Source organism: Chanos chanos, chromosome 1, assembly GCF_902362185.1.
Source record: "Chanos chanos chromosome 1, fChaCha1.1, whole genome shotgun sequence".
Lineage (NCBI taxonomy): Eukaryota > Metazoa > Chordata > Actinopteri > Gonorynchiformes > Chanidae > Chanos > Chanos chanos.
Genome location: NC_044495.1, coordinates 57,222,442 through 57,246,438, shown reverse-complemented (window position 1 = coordinate 57,246,438; position 23,997 = coordinate 57,222,442). Strand labels below are relative to the sequence as shown.

Here is a 23,997-nt window from a genome sequence, read left to right as displayed (position 1 = left end):
CACCCCTTTCTTCCTCATTAAAATAAGCAAAATTGTTTGAGGATTATATTTACACACACATACACACATACTGTGTGTATATATATATGTGTGTGTGTGTGTGTGTGTGTCTGTCTGTGACTGAGTGAGAGACAGAGTGACTGAGTGGCTGAATAATTGAATGAGTGAGGTATTAGTGATATAGGACTAAAACAGCCCCAAATCTTTCTTATGTCAGCAATACTTCTCATGTGTTTTGGATATCCACATAAGAAAATGAAGATAAAGGATACTGAATTCCTTTTAATGGTAGTTTGCAGGATCAGACGTATCTCACAACTTATTACAGCTTTGTTTATATTACTGTGTTTAGTTTTTATGTCTAATTTTAGCGGTCTTATGATGGCAATGCAAGAGTGTCTTCAGATATTTTCAAATATTTTGATTTATGGACGAAGAGAATTTCATTAATAACAGAAATGTTAATATTCTTCTGTCTGTGCAGTGGAATGGCAGTGCCTTCTTTATCAGCCCAGAACACGTTCAATTGTTCAGTCTGTCTGGATCTATTGAGGGATCCAGTGACGATTCCCTGTGGACACAGTTACTGTACGGGCTGTATTAAGGACTACTGGGATCAGGATGATCAGAGAGGAGTCTACAGCTGCCCCCAGTGTAGACAGACCTTCGCCCCAAGACCTGTTCTTAAAAAAAATACCATGTTGGCTGAACTGACTGAGAGACTGAGGGAGACAGGACTCCAGGCTGCTCCTCCTGTCGTCTGTTATGCTGGACCTGGAGATGTGGAGTGTGACATCTGCACTGGGAGAAAACTCAAAGCCGTCAAATCCTGTCTGGTGTGTCTGGCCTCTTACTGTGAAACTCACCTCCAAACTCACTATGAATCTCCTGCCTTAAAGAAACACACGCTGGTCAAAGCCTCCACACGACTACAGGACAAGATCTGCCCTGAACATGGCAAACTAGTAGAGATTTACTGTCGCGCTGACCAAGAAACGATCTGCTATCTGTGTGCAGTGGATGAACATAAAGGCCATGATACAGTCTCAGCAGCAGCTGAAAGGACTGAGAAACAGGTAAGAGAAAACAACTAAAGATTAAATATATGTTATCGTGTGCACACACGCTTTGAGCAGTGAATTTCACCTCTGCATTTAACTCACCCTTACACACCAGTAATGAGCACACACAACCACTAGGCACAGGAGCAGTGGGCGGCACACCTGCTTGTTGGGGTTCGGGTGCCTTGCCCAAAGGCACTTAAGCCGTGGATGTTTTCCTGCCGGTCCTGGGAATGGAAGGGGCGACCTTTGAGTCACGAGCCCACTTTTCTAACCCTCAGTCCACGGGCCGCCCCGAACTCTGCAGTTATGCTTACTGATGAATTAGACCAGCTCTGCTTTTAGATGTGACGATATTCATCAAAAATAACCATCACAGAGAAAAAAGCTTTTCACCAGAAACTCAGTAACAGTAAATATCCCTGAGTGTGTGCGTGTGTGTACATATATGTATATATATATATATATATATATATATATATACACACACATATGCATACACACACACACACACACACACACATATATACACATACACACTCAGCCTCAGCCTTCATACAAAAATGGACGCTACGGAACCAACAAATGTTAATTGGCCAAGACGTTGCACAAAGGATGAGAGACAAGTGTGCTATTTGTTCACAGACACAGCTGGGAGAGACCCAAAGAAAATGTCAGCAGAGAATCCAGGAGAGAGAGAAGGAGCTGCAGGAGCTGAAACAGGCTGTGAAGTCTCTCAGGGTGAGTAGTCAGCAGAGGAGAAGACAACAGTAAAGTGCTGAGAGAACAATTTCAGTGCTCAGTCAGAACTTTCCTTCAGTCAGAACTTTCCTTCAGTCAGTCAGTGAAGAGCCCAGTGCTGGACCACTGTCCAATCCCACTGAGCTACACTGTGGAGAACAGGCTGTCTGGGGTTCCAGTAAGAGCTGAGTGAGAGTTCTGCTTCAAACGGACTCCCCTCCTCTCTGTGTGTCTCCTAACAGATCTCTGCACAGACAGCAGTGGAGGACAGTGTGAGGATCTTCACTGAGATGATCCAGTTGATCGAGAGAAGACGCTCTGAGGTGACAGAGCAGATCAGAGCTGAAGTAAGGGCTGAACTGAGACCAGTTGAAAGTCACATTGAGAAACTGGAGCAGGAGATTTCTGAGCTGAGGAGGAGAAACACTGAGCTGGAGCAGATTTCACACACAGAGGATCACATCCATTTCCTCCAGGTAACATCACTGACTGTCTGATCATCTACAGAGTGAGGTGTCCCTCACAATGGATCTACTCTGAACTTATTCTCAGTAAAGAGTATTAGAGCTCTAAGACAGTTTGCCTCTTCATGTCTGTGTTATGTGCAGTAGGCGATTTGTAGGGGGGATGAGGGGGGATGCCATCCCCCTTGTTAGCAAAATGCACCCCTCTTGTTAACCTGCCATCCCCCTACATACTCTATAGTGTAGCGTCAGTGAACATCGGGCCACCCCCCGTTAAAAAATAACAACCTACTGGTTATGTGTGTATGCTTCTTATCTCTCCCCAGAGTTTCCAGTATGTCTCCATTCATCCGGAACGTGTGGAATTTCCCAGGGTGACTGTCAGTCCAGTCTTCTTTATTGAGGATGTGAGGAAATCTGTCTCGGGAATGAAAAAGAAAATCGAGAAATTCCTCAAGGAAGAGACAGTGAAAATATCAGAAAAGGGTGAGAAGGCCGTCTTTACGACTGATTTCAGTCTTACTTACGTCACGTTCATTAGTGAGGTTGAACTAGGACAAATGAATGAAATGAATTGAAATAATCTTGAATGAGCACTGTCACACGCTCCCCTTATAGACCAGGTTATGACATCTCAAACTCCAGTGCTGAACGTACTAGAGTTATCATCATTGTTGTATCATGTATGCTTATTGAGAAGGTAGAATGCCGGAATGTTTATGCCATTTCTGAGTTCTTAACTCTTAGCTGAAGCAGATTAAACATGAAAAAAAAAACAAAACAATCTGCTGTATATTTATTTGGATTAGTCAAGAGTGGAAATGTGTTATTCTTTGATCTTGGTACAGATACTAAATGATTTATATTGTCTTGACCTTTCAGCTTAAAGAGAATTGTGCCATTTATTAAGGTCTTGTACACACCCCACCCGAGTTCATCGAATATTAACTATTTTTTATTGTTAAAGAAATAAATCGGGCTAGAGTCCACAACAAGCAGGAAACAGAAACACCGAAAATAAACCAAGCCCAATAACCGTAAATCAAAGGGGAAAAAATAATTAAAATAATAGTCAGCCCAGGAAATGACTGTTCTCTTTATTGTGATTAAACATAATGTTTACACAAACATTTCTTTACTGATCGAAAGGGTTTTCAAAATGGTCAGTACACACTCTCAGCTGGACATTTAATACACTTTGTTAAAATCAGGATTGAAGAAGTTTACTGTATGTGGTTCTTGGTTTTCTGGCCCCATAGATACTAAAGGACCATTAATTCCGCCTCGAAAGTCCAAGACTCAAGAAGACATCTTAAATTGTGAGTATAGTTGTACCATACACACACACACACACACACACACACGCACACACAAATTCAAAGTAATGACAAGGAAGAGCAATGACATATCATACGGCACAACATTCATTTTAAAAATGAATTGTGGCTTTTAAAAAGGCAAGATATAAGTGATATTGTAGATTATAAATTAGATTTTGTAAAAAATGCAGTTGCATACTGCATCTCTGTAACAGTTAGCTTTGTTTGACGGGGTGGAAAAAGGAGAAGTGCTCTTGCTAAAAAAAAAGGTACTTTAAGTCGAGTTAAACTGACAGTCGTTTTTGTAAATTGTAAATGAGTGATGAGTAAACGAGTATTTTACTCTTAAGTATTTTTCAGAAAGGATTCTTTAATTCTCTTTTTTGTTGTTGTTTGATTTGTGACTCATATTTATAGTGGAGACTGATTACATTTATGACTGATAACTGATAGATTGTTTTTTTTATTTATTTTTCTCTGTACCAGTGAATGTCTATCAGGAGCAGATCTTCATCCAGCTGAAGAATCACAGGAACTTTGGCTTCATTATCAGTGGGGGGGCAGAGCATGGAACACCTGTGAGTCAGTCGCTCTCTCTCTCTCACACAAACACGCAAACACACACACACACGCGCACACACACACACAGGCACAGATTCACACACATACACAAGCACACGTGCACACAGGCACACATTCACACATTCACACACACACACACACACAAGCACACGCGCACACACACACACACATACACACACACATCTAATGATGACCGCTCCGCCTTAACATGAATAATGTGTGAAATCAGTCAAAAAAATATGACAAAGCCTTCTATCCACAGGCAATCAGGCTTGTGAATGACTCTTTCACACATGGCCCCTTCCAACCTCTTTGACTGGTGGGCCATCTACTGAAAACACACACTACTCAACGAACATTAACTCTGCTGACACAAGACAGCTGTTAGCGCTGCTGTCCCACCACTGACATCATGTAATATTGCACAATGCACTTTATGACTGCTGCTCTCTGCCCCCTTGCACATACTGCGACATTGCACATTCATTCATCTACCTCACTTCTCTTGTTTTTCTATAAGTTCTTTTGCTATTTATATCGTCTTACATATAAGATTTTTTTTTCTACTTATTTATACATTGTCTATTCACACTCGTCTGGTAAAGGAGGATGAGCAAAGTAAGAATTTCATTGTACAGTGTAACTGCCTGTTTTGCTGTGCACATGACAATAAAACTCTTGAATCTTGAATCTTGAATCTTGAATCTTATACCAGGTAGCATTCACGCACGTTAATTGTTCATATGTCCTTATGGTTAATATTTTATATTGGAATTTCTTATAACATGATGGGGTCGTTGAAGTCCAACCCCTGTCGAAAGTCAAGGACAGTTTGTGTTAATAACTAATTGTAACAAATAATATTTTGGGTTCATTGCAAAGAAGAACAATGTATTTGTATATGTATATATGTAATTACGAAGTCCTACAACAATAATATGTTAGTAGCAAGTTTATCAGAGATGGAAAATGGTGACATTATGTAGAGGAATTCATTACAATCTATGTTAATTCTACATTAATATTATGTTAATAATGTGTTTGACACAGATTTACATAGGGAATATTATAAAAGATGGGGCGGCTGATGAAGACGGGCGTTTGCGGCCAGGGGATGAACTTGTCTGTGTGGATGGAACATCAGCGGTGGGCAAAACCCATCACCAGGTGGTTCAGCTAATGATACAAGCAGGCAGAAAGGGCTATGTCTCTCTGACCGTACGCCGCCAGACAAGCTAACCAGGTATATGGACACATATGGAAAAAAGACATGGATAAACACACACACACATACACGCACGCACACACACAGGCACACACACACACACAGGCACACACGCACACACACACACGCACACACACACACATACACGCACGCACACACACAGGCACACACACACACACAGGCACACGCACACACACATTTACATATTAAAAATAATGCTGCTAAACACACACCTATGAATACTTAATACCATCAATCATCAGTACTGCTGATCTATAAATATATGAGCTTTACCTGTCAGAGAGTTCACTAAGGTATGAGACAATGAAAGTTTAAAAGTAACACGTTCAAGAGAAAGAACTGAACTGAAATTTCTTTTTTTTTTTTTTTATCTCCCATAGTAGACTTCTGTCGGCTCACGCTGGATCCCATCCACGTCACGAAGACGCCTCCGTCTGTCTGAGAGGAATGAAAAAGCAACAGCGGACCAGACTCAGAAATATTCTCATCAGCCAGAGAGATGTTTGGAAGCGAGGTCTCTGTGGAGCGTCTGTTCGGATGATTCTAGTTGGAGGTTGAGGGGAGTGGATTTGTTGATACAAAAGTCACATGTAAAGACCACAGTAGGAAAACAATGCGATAATAATTCTGTATTTAGACACAACAATCAGTCTTTGAGTTTTCCTCTGATCTCACTCCAGTTTCACTTTTAGTGTAAAATGAAAGTGTAAGAATGAGACCAAAATTCCAAAAAGTTCCCTGCTTTTCCAGAATAGGAGTGTACTGGGATCAAAGGGCAGGAACTCTTCTAGAGCGACTTTGACAAAATGACCCTCCTCCAGACCACATTCAGACACTCAGGAATTGCTCAGATTTTTTTACATTTTAACAAGCTAATAAATCCTAGTGTGAAGTTAATGCAGGCAAATATTGGATGGATAAAAACAACGACATGGCATTTAGGCAACTTGTTTGTCCTTTTCTCCACATGTGATCACTGTGTCTTATAAACATCACGTGAGAGAGTGCATCAGTACATTTTCAGTGTATCTTATGATTGTCATGTGTCAGAGTGTATCAGTACATTTTCAGTGTATCATATAAATGTCATGTGTCAGAGTGTATCAGTCCACTGTCAGTGTATCTTATAAATGTCATGTATCAGAGTGTATCAGTACATTGTGAATTATGGTTGACGGACAGGACTCTATTCTTACTCTCCATTGTCTTCTGTTAAATAACACTAATCCAGTGACTATCACCAGACTACACAGCACTGTATCTGTTTTATTTTACACGTATCATATGTTCAGAAATGACAGAATTAGCATGTTTGACATTATTAATAAAGATCTCACTCTTTCTTGTTACTACGATCTGTGTGAATCTCAAAGAGGGATAGAGGTAGGAAACACCTGCAGACACTAGTGACATACCTCAGAACATGGCAACATCAGGAGAACCTTTCAGAAGAGGTCAAGAAATGGCCAAATGATAGGGAAACCGATGACCTCATACAAAGCCCTCCATTCCAGGGCAGACATGCACCTCCACATGACCCAGGACCGAGGAGGAAGAGGTCTCTGAAACATCAAAACAGCCATCGGATCAGTGGAACTCAGTCTGGCTGAAGACATATGGTCCCCCAGACTAGACTGGGACTTCACCCAGCCCCTAAAGTCCAGTTCACGTTCTCTCAGCCCCTCTGTCCTGGTTTTTGGGTTCTGTTCACATTTATAACTAGTGCTCAGGTCAGAATGAATAAACAAACCAGTTAGCCAGTGAAAGTACATACAGATGTAAAGAAATGAAGAAATGAACAGAGTTCTAAATTAAATGAATGTGTATCATTCTGTGAATTCCTTAAATCAGATATGTTTAATCAGGTTGTAGAGCAAAAAATATTATTGTTCCTCTGTATTCTGGACTCTGTTCTGTATTCCACGTGCTGTATTCTGTATTCTGTATCTTGTGTTCTGTATTGTGTGTTCTGTGTTATGGATTCTGGATTCTGGACTCTTGATTCTGTGTTCCTGATTCTGTGCTCTGGATTTTGTTGCTGCTCTGCACAAATATAGAGTGAAATAAATTCTTTGACTTGTATTAATCATCAACCAGTCTAAGTAGTGACACATAATTTTACATTGAGAATCAAACATGGGAAATTTTTATATTACAGAACATAAATATCTATAAAACCAGACACTTTCGAATGTTCCCCTTCGATCATTCTGGTTAGCCTGCATGGGAAGGAGACTCACGTTTTTCCTCGTTCACCTACAGTTGGGTCTGGGATTCTCAAAAGCTGTTTTGACAGATGTTAATTCTCCATGTCTATCAAGACAAAAACCCTGCACACACCCAAAACCACAGTGACGCGTAAAACACTTTGGCCTCGTTCGCTCCTCTGTTTCTTATCGTCTCAGAGTTAAGCTCTTCTTTCTGCCCTGATCCAGATAATGTGTCATTCAAAGAGAGAGGGAGGAGAGTTGAGATGAATTTGTTTAAATTTGACTCAAATGATGCGTACATGCACGTCTATATACAGGCAGTTCTAGATATTCATAGTTACACCCAGTGGCTTAGCTGTAACTTGAACCCAACGTGGCAACATTCTGGAGAAAGGAGCCATACAGAAAGGTGAAACTGTGTGGGGCTTCTGTGAAATAAATCTTACTTTGTCTGTTTGAAGCTCGCTGTCTGTCTGCGCTGTAAAATGGCAGCACCTTCTTTATCGGCTCAGGACTCAATTAACTGTTCAGTCTGTCTGGATCTACTGAGGGATCCAGTGACCATCCCCTGTGGACACAGTTACTGTATGAGGTGTATTCAGGGCTGCTGGGAAGAGGAAGACTGGAAGGGAATCTACAGCTGCCCTCAGTGTAAAGAGACCTTCTTCCCAAGACCAGTTCTGAAAAAAAGTACCGTGCTGGCTGACCTGGTGGAGAGACTGAGGAAGACAGGACTCCAGGCTGCTCCTCCTGCTGTCTGTTATGCTGGACCTGGAGATGTGGAGTGTGACATCTGCACTGGGAGAAAACTCAAAGCCGTCAAATCCTGCCTGGTGTGTCAGAGCTCGTTTTGTGAAACTCACCTCCAAACTCACTATGAATCTCCTGTCTACAAGAAACACAAGCTGGTCAAAGCCTTTGCACGGCTGCAGGACTCTACCTGCTCTCAACACGGAAAAGCGGTGGAGATTTACTGTCGTACTGATCAAAAAATGATCTGCTATTTGTGTACAATGGATGAACACAAAGGCCATGATACAGTCTCAGCAGCAGCTGAAAGAACCGAGAAACAGGTAAGAGAAGACACTAAACTACCCCAGTTCTGGTTACAGGTCTTCATACTTCTGAGAGAGCTGGTACTAGACAATCACATGAATATGCTTGAGTTCATTGTTAAATGTTGTTTGTTGAACTGAGGGGAATTATTCAGGGGGGAAATCCGTCATGATAAAACAGCAACAGCCAATAAACATCATCACTACAGCACTAATACTCTGGGTTCTTTACAATCCTCAGAACAAAAGAAGAATTATGGAGTAAATTGTGGGATCCACTTTCCAATGGCAATTTTGTTTGGTTTTTTTTTTTGGTTTTGGACATTAGATAGGGTGAGACAGGGTGAATCCATGGGTTTATAGAGGTGTTTGGGAATGATGTGCTTATAATGAGGGGAAGACTACACCATTTTCTGATTATCATCTCACTGTAGTCTCACCACTATCTCGTTCATTCATGCTGTTTCATTAATGTATTGAGCTTCTAGTGGAATTTGATGTAATCCACCTGATTTGAACAAAGTACATGTCAAACCAAAGTCAGGACAAGGTTGTAGTTTTTTCCTGTAGTTGGTGCGTCACACATTGTGGTAGAAAATGCAGAGGCCAGTCTGATCAGGAGAACCATGATAAGACAAAAGAATACATGCATGAAAGTAATCTTAAGAATTTTACCCTATAAAATAAGGTAACAATGAAATGAACGTGATAACTCCAACCTCGTAATTGAACAAATAATTTCTCTTTCACAAAAATCTCCTAGATCCATTCCAGTCTTGCTTCAAAGCCCATAACTCAACATGGAGTGTTCTGACTGCAGTTTCAGAGTCTCTGGTCTCAGCTCCAGCCATCTCTCTTTCATTGATTCTTATTCTTCTGCTGTCTTTGGCGCTGTCAATCATCGGACTCTACTCTCCACTCTATCTGTTTGGGAATCTCAGGTTCAACCCTGTTATGGTTTTCCTCATACCTGACAGATCTTTCTGACCAAGTCTCATGGAGAGGATCGAAATTGTTTCCCAGCATCCTCTCAGGCACCGGGGCACCTCAGGGCTCTGTCCTGGTTCTTCAGCCGTTCTCTCTTTTCAACTATGTCTCCAGGTGGTCTCACTTTATCTCATGGTTTCTTGTACCACACGTATGCTGACAACACCCAACCTGGACAAGGCTTAACTAACCCCCCACCCCAAGGCTTAACTGACTGGGACTGTCCACCCCAAGGCTTAACTAACCGGGCACGGACTGTCCACCCCAAGGTGTTTGCACCACTCTCTGATGTGGCCAAGAACCGCGGAGCAACCGTGGACTGTCAAATGTTATCCAATGTCCCATGTCTTGTGCATATCTCATTGACCGCCAGGTCCTGAAGGTATGCACTGTGCAGCATTTGTGGAACTCGTCCCTTTCTCATCTTGGAGATGATGCAGCTCCAAACACAAGGCGTTTGCCATTTCCAGGGAGGACTACTGCAGCTCTGTCTTAGCAGGCCTACCTACCAATGCCATTAGATTTTCACAAATTGCTCAGAACGCGATGGCTAACATGGTTTTGATCTTCCAAAATTTTTCAAGGGCCACTCCACTCCTCCACATGCTCCTTTAAATTCTCATTGCCGCCTGTATTTGGTTCAAAACACCAGTCTTCTCCATCAGTTGAGCAGCACTGGGGTATCTCAAGGCAGCGGTTTGGTTTGCATGTTAGTGAGGTCACCCCGCTGTGCCTAATCTGGACACCTGACAGTTCTGTTGCTACGTGTTCCTGTTCCATGGTCCTCTGAGACTCTGCAGTTCTCGCTTCTTTCTCCAAAATGATGGAATTTATGTCAAAAGTCTATTGTTCAGCGCATTGTGAATTTTAACACTGAAGGCTAACCTTTCAGTCTTTTTACCTTTCAGTTTCTTTCCAATACACTTACACTGCTCTTCTCACTAGTGCAAACAATACCTCTGTCCTTCAAACCTGACTAAAGGTCATTCATTGTATGCTGTACAACTGTAATTACTGATAATAAAAAAATTTCCATAGGAACAGTATGAGAGATAAATGTGTTGCTTGTTCACAGAGATGGCTGAGAGAGACCCAGAGAAAATCCCAACAGAGAATTCTGGAGAGAGAGAAAGAGCTGCAGGAGCTGAAACGGGCTGCAACATCCATCAGGGTGAGTAGACAGCAGGGAGACAAGAAGACAGCGGTTAACTACTAAAAGAACCACTCTTTGCTCATTCAGAACGTACTTTTAGTCAGTGAACGAGGAACCTAGTTTCAAACAGACTCCCCTCCTCTCTGTGTGTCTCCTCACAGATCTCTGCACAGACAGCAGTGGAGGACAGTGAGAGGATCTTCACTGAGATGATCCAGTTGATTGAGACAAGACGCTCTGAGGTGACAGAGCAGATCAGAGCTGAAGAAAGGGCTGAATTGAGATCAGTTGAAAGTCACATTAAGAAACTGGAGCAGGAGATTTCTGAGCTGAGGAAGAGAGACACTGAGCTGGAGAAGCTTTCACACACAGAGGATCACATCCATTTCCTCCAGGTAAAATCACTGACTCTCTGATCATCTACAGAATGGGGTTTCCCTCTCAATATATCTGCTCTGGACTTATTCTCAACAAAATGTTTTAGAGATATAGGAAAATGTTGTGTCTCTTCATGTCTGTGTGTTTGTTTATCACTCTATAGAGTTTCCAGTCTCTCTCCGTTCATTCAGGAGTTAAAGAGTTACGCAGCATGACTGTCAATCCAGTCTTCTCTTTTGAAGATGTGAGGAAATCTGCCTCCGAAATGAAAAAGAGAATCGAGAAATTCCTCAATGAAGAGACAGTCAAGATATCAGAAAAAGGTTAGAACGGCAGTTTCACTGAATATTTTTATCAAAATGATGTTCTATTAGCAGTCATAAATGCAAGATTTGTGTGTGGTTGTGTTTGTATATACAGGTTAAAAAAAATAACAACCAAAAAACATGTATCTCATGGCAAAAAGAAGAGTTTGAACAATCATGAGAAACTAACAGAATGTTCTTTCCAGAGGCATCTGTTTTTTCCCCTTCTTGATCATCATCTTACGTAGCATTTACAGAGACATTTCTTCACCGAATCAATCAAGAGAGAGTGATCAAAATACCGCATCTTCCACATTGAACGAACTGTGAAAATGATGATCAAAGACATTCTCATTGGCCATGGATATTCAATCTCTCCCTGTTTTCATAGTTCCAAGAGATGAGGTTCTCTTGCTTCCTGAGCCCAAAACCAGAAAGGATTTCTTACAGTGTGAGTATAGTTTTGCACCACACACACATACACACACACACACACACACACACACACACACACACACAAAAGCACAACTTGTGCATGCACTTGTAGCTACTGTGAATGAATGCTGATAGTCAGTTTACTAAAACACAGGCATGTATCTATCTTATATAAGGAATTAATGACAATAACGTTGATATATTCACAGTAGATAGGTATGAGTGTTTCATACGTCACAACACGTTAAATTTCAGAGACAGTGTTGGAAAAACTAAAATCAGAACTTTCTAGATTTGACTGATATTTGCTTTGTTTTCATCTAACATGTCAGATTCCTGTCAGCTCACACTGGATCCCAACACAGCAAATGTGTACCTCTGTCTGTCTGAGGGGAACAAAAAGGTGACAGTGAGTGAAAGCCCACAAGCATATCCTGATCATTCACAGAGATTTGATTGGTGGAAGCAAGTCCTCTGCAGACAGGTACTGTCTGGACGGTGTTACTGGGAGGTAGAATGGACTGGGAGGGTGTTTATCTCAGTCTCGTATAAAAACATCAAGAGAAAAACAGAAGGTAATGAAAGTGGGTTTGGTCGGAATAATCAGTCCTGGAGTTTGGTCTGTAATCACACCTGTTACACCTTCAGACACAATGATATTCGGACTAAAATCCCGGTGGTTCCCAGTGGCTCCAGAATAGGTGTGTATTTGGATCACGGGGCGGGAACTCTGTCCTTCTACAGTGTCTCTAGGACAATGACCCTCCTCCACAGAGTCCAGACCACATTCACTCAGCCCCTCTGTGCTGGATTCTGGCTCAGTTTTCCATCAGCTGTTGAGATCTGCAACTTTTAAAAGCTATTCATGAATTTGAATGGTCATATTCAGTTGATGTATTGATGATCAAATGTGTGTGTGTTTGTGTGTGTGTGTGTGTGTGAGAGAGAGAGAGGGAGAGAGAAAAAGAAAGCACGTGCGAGAGAGAGAGATGGAGGCAGGGAGAGAGAGAGAGAGAGAGAGAGAGAGAGAGAGAGAGCGCATTGTGAATTATGGTGGAGGGACAAGTTAAATATCAGCTGTAATTTTAAATGTCCTGTAAGTATTAAATGTCTGGTGCTAATCACTGACACTCCAAAAAGGGCTTTTGAAAACTAACAGATATAAAGATGAAGAATCATAAGGAAGTGAGAAATGATTGGCTATTCTGTTCCTGCTCCGCACCCATAATCAAGTGAACTTTGTAGCTGTTTTTAATCACCAGTCAACCTGTGCAGGGCCTCAAAAATTGTAAAGTTTACAGGATAGTCTATTGATGTTCATAAAAACTCACTAAAATGTATTTTTTCAATATTTCTTGATGCATGTGAGGAAGGAGAACGTTAATTATCTGAGTTTTACTTTTGGATTTATGATTCCGTAACGTCAATATTTTACATCTGCTGTAAGAATGAATAAAACTGAGGTGAAATGAACTGTGATGATGTGAATGTGTAATGTGTAGTGAGACTCTAAAAGACATTGTTACTCGTTGACTGTGGACCTTTATTCTGAAAACTCTGTATGAACAACAGTATTCATCTGCTCAAACTAGACTGAATTACAGCGCGAAAACAGCGAACCCCTTTCAAAAGAAAACAAAAACAACAACAACAAAACAACAACAACAACAAAAAAACATCACCCACTTAGAGAAAAACAACTGACCAATCAATCAACCAACCAACCAAACAAATACATATTCAATCCACCATTCCATTAAGGATACCTTCAAAGTTTAACGGTCGTAATCTGGACATATTTATGTGTTTTTGAGAATGCTTGGGACACTGGGATACATCTTGGAAAACTGGGACTCTCCCGGTTTAGCGGGAAAGTCCGGCCACTCTTTTTTCACCGGCCCTGAATACCTTAGGAGTAGCTAAAGCTAAGACATGCCCCAAACCTCATATGAGGCAGCAGAGCCTTCACAGAAAGGCAAATGGGTGACGACAGTCCGGTATATATCAACCGACAACCGTTGACAAAACCTAAATGAAGTTCAATAAACATTTTTGTAAAATAAAAGAATCAAGCTACGGACGATGTCACAGCGACACGACACAAAGCTGGACAGAAAAATGTGATGTTCGTCCACAGAGACAGCTGTTGCAGACTGGAACATAGTCCGGTGGAGACCAAACGACTTGCAAGTTTTTTGTTTTTTTTAAAAAAGGCCACTAACATCAACAAAATACTCAACAAATACAAAATAGGTATATCCACTGCTAACATTGGATTTCTTTGTGTCTAATCGTGAAATTCTCCTGTTGTCTAAACCCATTACTAGAGAAGAGTTCTTGAAAGGTGAACATACTTGTACCACATACACACAGACATGTACACCTCATCTATACACAATGATTTTGCCTTACCCAAATATCACCTGTTAAAGTTGTGATGCCATATGCATACAGTTTACTATGAGACACAAGGCCAGATGACAGTGCTGGATGATTCACATCCTATCTGCCCTTCACCGCCATTTACTGTTTGTCTCTGCAGTTCTGACTTTGTCCAGTGGGAATGTACACAAAGGCCGATGAGACTACGCAGGTGCTGCAAATCTGTTTTTTTTTTTTTGGCCATAAACTATTATGTGTGGCTCAAACGGTTAATAAAGTAAAGATACTCCCTGCTCTGAGCGCTGTTTACTGGTTTGAAGACACGTCAGAAGTCGTTTCCTCCCAGTCTGGCAGCCCGTCACTAGCTTATCTGGATGTTCAAAAGTCACTGCAGAGTCAGTTTGTCCTTTTAAAAGGCATTAAAGGAGCATGGGGTGTAATGTAAGATATGGGCCACATTCACTCAAGCCTTCTGTGATATCTTATGGCTCTCTCGTCTTGGATTTGTCCAAACTGACAATTAAAAAAGAGCTAATTACACTTAATGAAATGACTGCATTCAACTCCATAAATACCTTAAATCAAATGTGTTGACTGAGACAGAACAAACGGAATAAACTCTTGTCGCTGTTTGGTTCTTCTGTATTCTGTATTCAGTGGCTGCTCCGTGCGCGGACCGAGTGAAATCAAGTGTTAAACTTGTTTTTAATGATCATTCAGTCTTAGCAGTGACACAGATGATTGTGGAGTAAGAGTCAAGCATAAGAAATTTTACGTGACAGTACATTAATATAATAAACAGATGCTTCCAAATTTTAGTTTCAAACCAAAGATTCTGGGGCACATTCACCTTAAGCCTACTATTCGTTCCGAGTTTCTTCAAAGCTGCCCTTTAATATTTAGATGTTTAGTTGTTTAGTTGTGCGTGTCTACAAAACAAAAGAAAAATAATCGCACACCCAAAACCACAATGACGTGTGAAATTCTACGGTTCGCTTTATTTCTCTGTTTTTCACCGTCTCGTAATTAAATGTTTCTTTCTTACCTAATCCACACAAAGTGTTGGATGAGTTTGTTCATAATTGGCTTCTGTGACGAGTCATTCCTGCTTTCATATACCATTGGTTCTTTGAAGAAGTTTCAGAATTACACCCAGTAGAGTATCCGCAACTGTGCCGTGTACGGGAACTGTCGAGGGGAAAAAGAGACATAAGAGGGAAGAACTGCACAGGTCTCTCTGAATATACAGAGTTTTCATGAAACAAAATCGAATTTGCCTTTGTAGCCACGTTTGGAACTCACTGTTGATTTGTGATGTAAAATGGCTGTGCCTTCTTTATCAGCTCAGGACTCAATTCACTGTTCAATCTGTCTGGATCTACTGAGGGATCCAGTGACTGTTCCCTGTGGACACAGTTACTGTGTGAGCTGTATTGAGGGCTGCTGGGATCAGGATGATCAGAGAGGAGTCTACAGCTGCCCCCGGTGTCGACAGACCTTCACCCCAAGACCTGTTCTCCAAAAAAATACCGTGTTGGACAAACTGTCGGAGAGACTGTGGAAGGCCCGACTCCAAGTGGCTCCTCCTGCTGTGTGTCCTGCTGGACCTGGAGACGTGGACTGTGACATCTGCACTGGGAGAAAACGCAAAGCCGTCAAGTCCTGCCTGGTGTGTCTCATCTCATTTTGTGAATATCACCTTCAGCCTCACTATAAATATCCCGCTTACAACAAACACAAGCTGGTCAAAGCCTTCGCAAGACTACAGGACAGGATCTGCTCTCAACATGACAAACTAATGGAGATTTACTGTCGCACTGACCAAGAAACGATCTGCTATCTGTGTGCAATGGATGAACATAAAGACCATGATACAGTCTCAGCGGCAGCTGAAAGGACTGAGAAACAGGTAAGAGAAATGATGAAACTGGAGTTCTGGTTACATTTGTATCAGAATAACGGTGTTTTTAAATATGCTTGCTGTAATCATGAAATACTTTCCCCTTCTAAATCGGTCAGTAAAAAAGAATCAGGTTAAATATACCTGAGTTTATGGTTGGACATTTTTCATGTCAGAACATTAAGTGACTGACATCATCGCTTTCATGCTGCTGGATTTTGATGTAACACATCATCTTTATTTGAACAGTAGTCTGTCAGTGCAAGGCAGGAATTCCACTCATGTTTCCTTTACGTTGTGCTATTAACACATTCTACCAGAGAATCCAGGGTTCAGCTTTGTAAAAGTTTGGTATTTATTTGCATTCTATGCCACTTTTTTTCCTTAAGCTACAATAATTTCTGATAATGATTAATAACCATGGAAACACAGAGTATAAATGGGATGTAAATTTGTTACAGAAGCTGTTGTGTGATGCTCAGAGAAAACTCCAGCAGAGAATCCAGGAGAGAGAGAAGGAACTGCAGGAGCTGAAACAGGCTGTGAAGTCTCTCAGGGTGAGTAGTCAGCAGAGAACAAGATCATAGTAAAATGCTGAAAGAATCATTTCAGTACTCAGTCAGAACTTTCCTTCAGTCAGAACTTTCCTTTAGCCAGTCAGTGAGGAGCCCAGTGCTGGACCTCTGTCCAATCCCACTGAGCTACACTGTGGAGAACAGGCTGTCTGGGTTTCCAGTAAGAGCTGAGTGAGAGTTCTGCTTCAAATGAACTCCCCTCCTCTCTGTGTGTCTCCTAACAGATCTCTGCACAGACAGCAGTGGAGGACAGTGAGAGGATCTTCACTGAGATGATCCAGTTGATTGAGACAAGACGCTCTGAGGTGACAGAGCAGATCAGAGCTGAAGAAAGGGCTGAACTGAGACCAGTTGAAAGTCACATTGAGAAACTGGAGCAGGAGATTTCTGAGCTGAGGAAGAGAGACACTGAGCTGGAGCAGATTTCACACACAGAGGATCACATCCATTTCCTCCAGGTAACATCACTGACTCTCTGACCATCTACAGAGTGGGGTGTCCCTCACAATTCATCTAATCTGAACTTATTCTCACTAAAGTGTATTAGAGCTCTATGGAAGGTTGTGTGTCCATGTATCTGTGTTATGTGCGTGTTTGTCTCTCTGTAGAGTTTCCAGTCTCTCTCTGTTGATTCTGAATATAAGGAGTTTCCCAGCATCACTGTCAGTCCAGTCTTCTCTTTTGAAGATGTGAGGAAATCTATCTCCGGAATGAAAAAGAGAATCGAGAATTTCCTCAACGAAGAGACAGTCAAGATATCAGAAATGGGTTAGGGGATTTTTTCTATATCTTAATCCAAATGATTCTGTATTTATTCCACATAAATAAATTTAGTCCTTTGTATCATGGCTGGTAAGGGTTGTGAGTCCAATATGGGTGTTCTGCTAAAATCCGAAAAGGAGACATGAGTTATCTGTCTTTGCTTTTTACTCTCGACATCTTCAGTCACTAGAGACCAGCTTTTCTTGCTTCCTGAGCCCAAGACCAGAGAAGAGTTCTTACAGTGTGAGTGTAATCACACACACACACACACACACACTGTGCTGAATGAATGTACGTGAGTTTCAGTCAATTTACTGAAACTCACATGATCTTATCTTGTCGAACACATTACAGGATTCCTACAGATTAATAGTATTACTGGTTTAAGTAGACTAACCACTATATTGTTACTCTAGAATGCTTTACTGAGAAGAAGTAATGGTTATATTTGAAACCCACAGACACTGATATACAGTAAATATAAATTTGTGTGCATTCATTGGGTCACAATTGGATAATCATCTCAAATCAAAAATACACAAGACTCTAAAAGTATAGTATTTTTAGATTTTACTCAGATTTCCTTGTTTATTTTTTTCTTTGCCTTCGTAAAATCTCCCATATCAGATTTCTGTGAGCTCACACTGGATCCCAACACAGCAAACATATACCTCTGTCTGTCTGAGGAGAACAGAAGGGCGACAGTGAGTGACACCGCTCAGGCGTATCCCGATCGTCCAGAGAGATTTGACGTGTGGCTACAGGTCCTGTGCAGAGAGAGTTTGTGCGGACGCTGTTACTGGGAGGTGGAGAGGAGTAAGGGGGTTTGTGTAGCAGTGTCATATAAAGGCATCAGCAGGAAAGGAGGTGGTAATGAATGCAGGTTTGGATACAATAATCAGTCCTGGAGTTGGATTTGTTCTCAATCCAGTTATGCTTTCAGACACAATAAAAACATCGTTAAAATCCCGATAGTTCCCAGCTTTTCCAGGATAGGAGTCTATCTGGATCACAGTGCAGGAACTCTGTCCTTCTACAGCGTCTCTGAAACAATGACCCTCCTCCACAGAGTCCAGACCACATTCACTCAGCCCCTCTATGCTGGGTTTTGGGTCACTCCTTTTGGATTTGTTCAAATCCGTAGTTAAAAAGAGGATCATTTATGAATCTGACTACAATGTCAGTATTAGATACATGGATGGACATGGAGTGTGTGTGTGTGTGAGAGAGAGAGAGAGAGAGAGAGGGAGGGAGTGTATGTGTTATGGGAGTCAGCAGTGCTGGAGGGGTAAAGTTTCTATCAGATGGACACAGACAGCATCAGAAAATAAAGGGGAAACAATAGCAGTGTCCCTTGTCTTTCCTTTTCTCCACATGATCAATGTATCTTATAAACGTCATGTATCAGTGTATCAGTACATTGTGAGTGTATCTTCTAAATGTCATGTGTCAGTTTGTATCAGTACATTGTTAATTATGGTTGACGGACAGGACTCTACTTTTACTCTCCATTGTCTTCTATTATAAACATTTATCCAATAACTATCACCAGACTACACAGCACTGTACCTGTTTTATTTTACATTTATCATATTTTTGGAAATAATAGAATGTTTATGTTTGATTCTTAATGATTTTTCAGTTTTACTCTCCTCTCTGTAACTGTGAGCTGAATGTTGATGATTCAAAACTGTAATTAAACCAAACCTGTGTTAAATGTTATGTCCGTTTAATTAACAAAATATAACTTCATACAATGTTTTTGTTCAGACACACAAACGCGCGCCCCCACACATGCGGACGTGACTCCGTAAATCACGAGCCTTTGGGCCGTTTCCACCGCAACACTGACACCAGATCAGTTCAAGCTCTCCAAACTTTACACATCCGTCACGGGCAATCACAGAGAGTCATCTTATGGCACGTGTTTATTTTACAGTGAAAAGTAAACCATCTGTTTATTTACATTTTACAGGCTCTCTGACCATTTACCTTTTAAACTCAAATAACTGAGACGACGCGCTCTCACAGGAGGCAATAACTCTCCATTTGTTAATTAGATATTCATATAAGTCCTCAGTATGCACATAAATATTCATTAAGTTAATTTATGTGTTCTCACTGTGGTGAGCCAGACAGCTTCGTGCATGTACGGGTATCCTGTCAAGCTGTCAATCAACGATGCAGACATGTAGTCCACTCTTCTCACACACACACACACACACACACACACACGCATACACCCTAGTCTTTGTGTGCGTGCAGTCTCCACCGTAGTGACCTGGACAGTGTTCTTCATGCCTTGTTTTCCAGTAGAGCCTCGAAGTCCGGGGAGCAAACCAGTTTGTGTTTAACGTGTCCCAGCACGGTCATATCCCCTGCTCTGCTCTCCGTCCTAACGGACACCAGCTCCTACAGAGAGACACGGAACCACTGAATCAGCTTTTGACGTTTCACGTCTTCTAGCTGCTTACCACTGAAATGACAGTTTTGTGTACCTGAACTACAAAGTGTAGCATGTATAGTAATGAAATGATGATCAACAGTAGTTATATGAAGGATAAAAACTTGCTGACAGCATTTCACTAACAATTTGTAATGAGGTAAGCCTTGTTTATGAAGGCTAAGGCTACGCCTAAGAATCTACCTAGCCAACCGAGCTGGCTAGCTGTGAGAGAGAGAGAGAGGGAGAGAGAGAGAGAGAGAAAGGGGGGGGTGCTTGGGTGAAGACACTGTGTGAGATATAAATCAGAGAGAGCCTGTGTAATCTGACCTGGAGGAAGGAGCAGGTGGTGCCCAGAGCCACGTCCAGGGTGACGTTCCCCAGAATGAGCTGCACGCGGCCGGATTTCCTCAGCAGCATCCGCCCCACAAAGCCCTCCTGCAGGTCACTCAGGTAACAGACGTTCTCCTCCACCTTCTCCTCCTGATACACACACACACACACACACACACACACACACACACACACACACACACACACACACACACACACACAGACACAGACACACACAGACACACACAGACACAGACACACACACACTCAGAGTGAGATGTTGTCTGTTTTCACTTATCCCCCCCCCCCCCTTCATCTCAACCACAGACCCAAACAAACATAAATTTTTATTATAGAGCAGCTGTAGTGAATTTGAACTTTGTGACTTCAATCATGTTGTTTTCAGTGTAATTTAAGCGAGAACAAAAAAATGTATTTTATACGAAAGCGTTTTGACAAAGACAGCACAAACCTGCGGTTCTGTCTTCTGCACAGACTGTCCGTCAGCCGACTGAATCTCTGTTTTGGTTGGTCGGACATCTCTAGTGGGCGGTTGCCCTGGTAACGAATCGGGGAGCTGTATGAAAAGAAGCTCCTCCTCTTTGCATTGACACCACGTCTCGAGGAGAGCAGACAACGAATCAGGTTCAGGCACGGGCGGCGGCCTAAACGTAGGCTCCGCTTTCTTCACCTCTGGGATATCAAGAGGCTCCTGCTTCACTGAAGAGTAAAAAACACAACTTTTTAAAAAATCAAATCAATGAGATTTTTGAGTCTGTGAGTGTTTATCAACAGATTATCTCGGATCCTTTTTGACTCTGACAAAGGGGCTTTAATAAATATGATTGTGAAGCTAAATACTAGGAGATAGATATTACGACACATTTGGTTTTTGATGAAACAGAAACCACAAACTACAATGGACTAAAATTCTAGAACTGCCACCAGCGTTTAGTGGTGTAAAACACAGTAAGGTTTAAAACACAGTGAGTTGATAAAAAGGCATGTAGAGATTACAGTCCCGTTATTGGTCTCTCCTACCTTTCACCGTGCCGGCAGGCGTCTCCGTGCTCATGGCTTCGCTGTCACTTTGGCCCATCTCTTGTTTAAGGTCGTCTCTCTTCACGCCTTCCTCGAACTCGTCCTTAAAGACCCAGCCGGACACGGCCAGGGGCAGCTGCACGGGACAGCTCCGCAACTCGCTCTTCAGGTACGGATCGTCCAGGAACTGCAAGACGGAACGCGGTTAGCCATGGGAGAGACGGAAAGGCGGCGGGTAGGAGAGAAAGGAAAAGCCCTTACAGGTACGAGGCTAGACTGACGGGCAAAACCAAAGCAGGGAATGACAGAGCAGGGGAAGAACATGGCAGAAGAGAAATCTCTAAGTCTTGGAGGACAATATGCCACATAAAATAATAAATAAATAATAAATATATGTGCTATCGTAGAGCATACACATACTAATTTCAGTGTGTTTTTTTAATATATTGTTCTATTACAGGGTATGTTATCTGGGTACTCAATGAAAGCAAATATCTCTAATCATACAAAACCGTGACAGTCTGCAAAAAAATCAGACGTACTCTGCAGTACCAACGGATTAGATCATACGAGTTTCGCTACGAGTAATTTTAATCTTAAAACGAATCTTAAGTCTGTGAATCTGAAGTCACGGGACTGCAGTTTGAGAGAACGAATCGCTTCGGGCTACTCGAGAAACAAACGTCGGACGGTCGATTCGCCTCAAACTCAGATTCTCACGTTGTCTCTCTCTAGTTTGCGCAGAATCTCTTTGGTCTCCTCCTCCGTTTCTCTCTTCTCCTTTTTGATGTTGATGATGGGAGACGGGCCGCTATTGGGGGTCTCACGCGTGTCGTCGTAAACGCCTGGTTAGATCACACAGAGGGGAAACAAAAAAAAAAACCCCAGAAAATATAACAGCATTAGACACAGTTTAAAGTAGAGTGTGTTTAACGTGAAGAGTCTCGCTGAGCGGAGATCATTTTCAGACAAGGTACTGCGACATGGCAGTGACAATATGAGGGTCTAAAATTCCTCACTGTCATACGACGCTCTGGTCTTTCTAGCACGTCTCTCTCGCGTTAACACTCTGTCTCTTTTGATCCTTCTAGGCCCCCTTACTTACTTCTTCGTTTTGTCATCATGTCTGCCGGACCCTGTTCGAAGATGGAGTGTGACTGAATGACCTCCGGGCGACCTCTGCCTCGGCCACGCCCATCCCGCTGCCGATTCCTCTCCGTCTCCTTTTTCTCGCGCCTTTGTCCCTCGTCGACTTTCAGTCTGTGAGGAGGGTAAAGAACCAAAACTGAATGAATAAAGTAAAATGAATAAAGAAATGCGTGAATTATAATTTTCAGTTTGAGAGAGAGACAGACAGCTCACTAGCTCTAAGACACATCCCCATCATCTATAAACCAGCCTGGACACATGAATGAACAAACCAGGCGAAAAAGATCACTCTCTTCCAAAACAAATTCAACAGCCTGTCGTATGGTACCATAAATAATATATTCAGTCATAATAGGATTATGACATAAACCGATTCCTCTGCGGAACTTACTCCTCCTTTGACTTGCGTCCGCTGATGTTGGGTGTAAAGGTTTTCTGAAAAATAATGTAAGGTACAAAGATATAAGCCACTGACAACCTCTGTCATTATCCATTCAAACAACCACAATAACAATAACAACATCAATAATAATAATGATAATTCCACTAGAGCAGTTTTACCTTCTTTACTCCTCCTAATGTGAGGTCTCTGGAGCGGACGGAGGGGAGACGGCCGGGGGAGATGGAGGCGGGTAACCTGCGACCCATCAGTGCACTCCTGCCTACTCCTCCAGTAATCGGAGGACGAGACTGGCCAGGTGTATCACCAGATCCCGACATTCTTAGAAAAACACAGCTTAGCCGGAGAAGAAAGAAGACGTAGAACCCGGTTAGGGAACTCCCGAATACTTGAGTCATGCACCAGTTAAGCGACTTAGAAAAAGACAGCCTAATCACTGAAACTGGACGGGCTACGATAAAATAAAACTCTCAGTACATGAAGTAAGTACAAGATGTTCAGTCCGAGTGGTATGACAAATGTACGATCGTCTTTAAACAGCTGAATACTTGAACTATATAAGATAACGTTAGCAGGTTATGGTGATGTCACGAACACATGGCTACACATGCTCAGTCGTGAGTACACTGATGCATGCCTTTCAACGTCCTTAACCACAGACGCTGTTTAATACCATTTACCTTGGGTGGATGGTCAAAATTGGCGACCACTTTGTATATGTCTGGACTCTAATCAAACTTCAGTTTCCATGTGCTGTTATCTTTGACCAAGCATCGAGCGTTCATCAGCAAGTTCCTGATAGGCGGAGTTTCAACCAGCACCAACACAACTTTTGACTATAGAATTATAAGAGAGCTAGAACGGTGGGCGTGACGCAATCCATCCGCTTGCAACGTCAGAGTGGGACTGACAAATGGTAGCCTTGGCCCGGAAACGCATTTCGGTCAGTGCATTCAAACTTCCGGATTTTTCTTTCGATCTGGGCGAGGCGAGGGAAATCATTGAAATGGTCAACTTTTCGTATCACGTGGTAAACATAAAACTGTGTCTGGTTCAAAATTTACCAGAACCACGAA

The 23,997-nt window shown here is 42.0% G+C and overlaps 3 protein-coding genes across 3 annotated transcripts; 2 read left to right on the top strand and 1 right to left on the bottom strand.

Annotated features, from left to right (window-relative positions):
• Nucleotides 1-488: 488 nt before the first annotated feature.
• Nucleotides 489-12,792, top strand: LOC115809606 (tripartite motif-containing protein 16-like). The gene is made up of 6 exons (XM_030771336.1): nucleotides 489-1,076; nucleotides 1,707-1,802; nucleotides 10,980-11,213; nucleotides 11,360-11,519; nucleotides 11,893-11,952; nucleotides 12,269-12,792. Exons 1-6 carry the CDS (start codon nucleotides 489-491, stop codon nucleotides 12,790-12,792), a joined length of 1,662 nt encoding a protein of 553 aa, XP_030627196.1.
• Nucleotides 12,793-15,639: 2,847 nt separating this feature from the next.
• LOC115805435 (tripartite motif-containing protein 16-like) lies at nucleotides 15,640-18,703 on the top strand. The gene is made up of 6 exons (XM_030766020.1): nucleotides 15,640-16,227; nucleotides 16,680-16,775; nucleotides 17,018-17,251; nucleotides 17,402-17,561; nucleotides 17,739-17,798; nucleotides 18,183-18,703. The coding sequence occupies exons 1-6, from the start codon at nucleotides 15,640-15,642 to the stop codon at nucleotides 18,701-18,703; spliced, it is 1,659 nt and encodes a 552-aa protein (XP_030621880.1).
• A 1,072-nt stretch (nucleotides 18,704-19,775) lies between these two features.
• polr3d (polymerase (RNA) III (DNA directed) polypeptide D) lies at nucleotides 19,776-23,694 on the bottom strand. The gene is made up of 9 exons (XM_030771349.1): nucleotides 23,602-23,694; nucleotides 23,083-23,257; nucleotides 22,913-22,956; nucleotides 22,478-22,632; nucleotides 22,093-22,217; nucleotides 21,373-21,559; nucleotides 20,804-21,051; nucleotides 20,329-20,481; nucleotides 19,776-19,967 (listed from the first exon to the last, which is right to left on the bottom strand). Exons 2-9 carry the CDS (start codon nucleotides 23,239-23,241, stop codon nucleotides 19,851-19,853), a joined length of 1,188 nt encoding a protein of 395 aa, XP_030627209.1. The 5' UTR covers nucleotides 23,242-23,257; nucleotides 23,602-23,694; the 3' UTR covers nucleotides 19,776-19,850.
• Nucleotides 23,695-23,997: the final 303 nt, after the last annotated feature.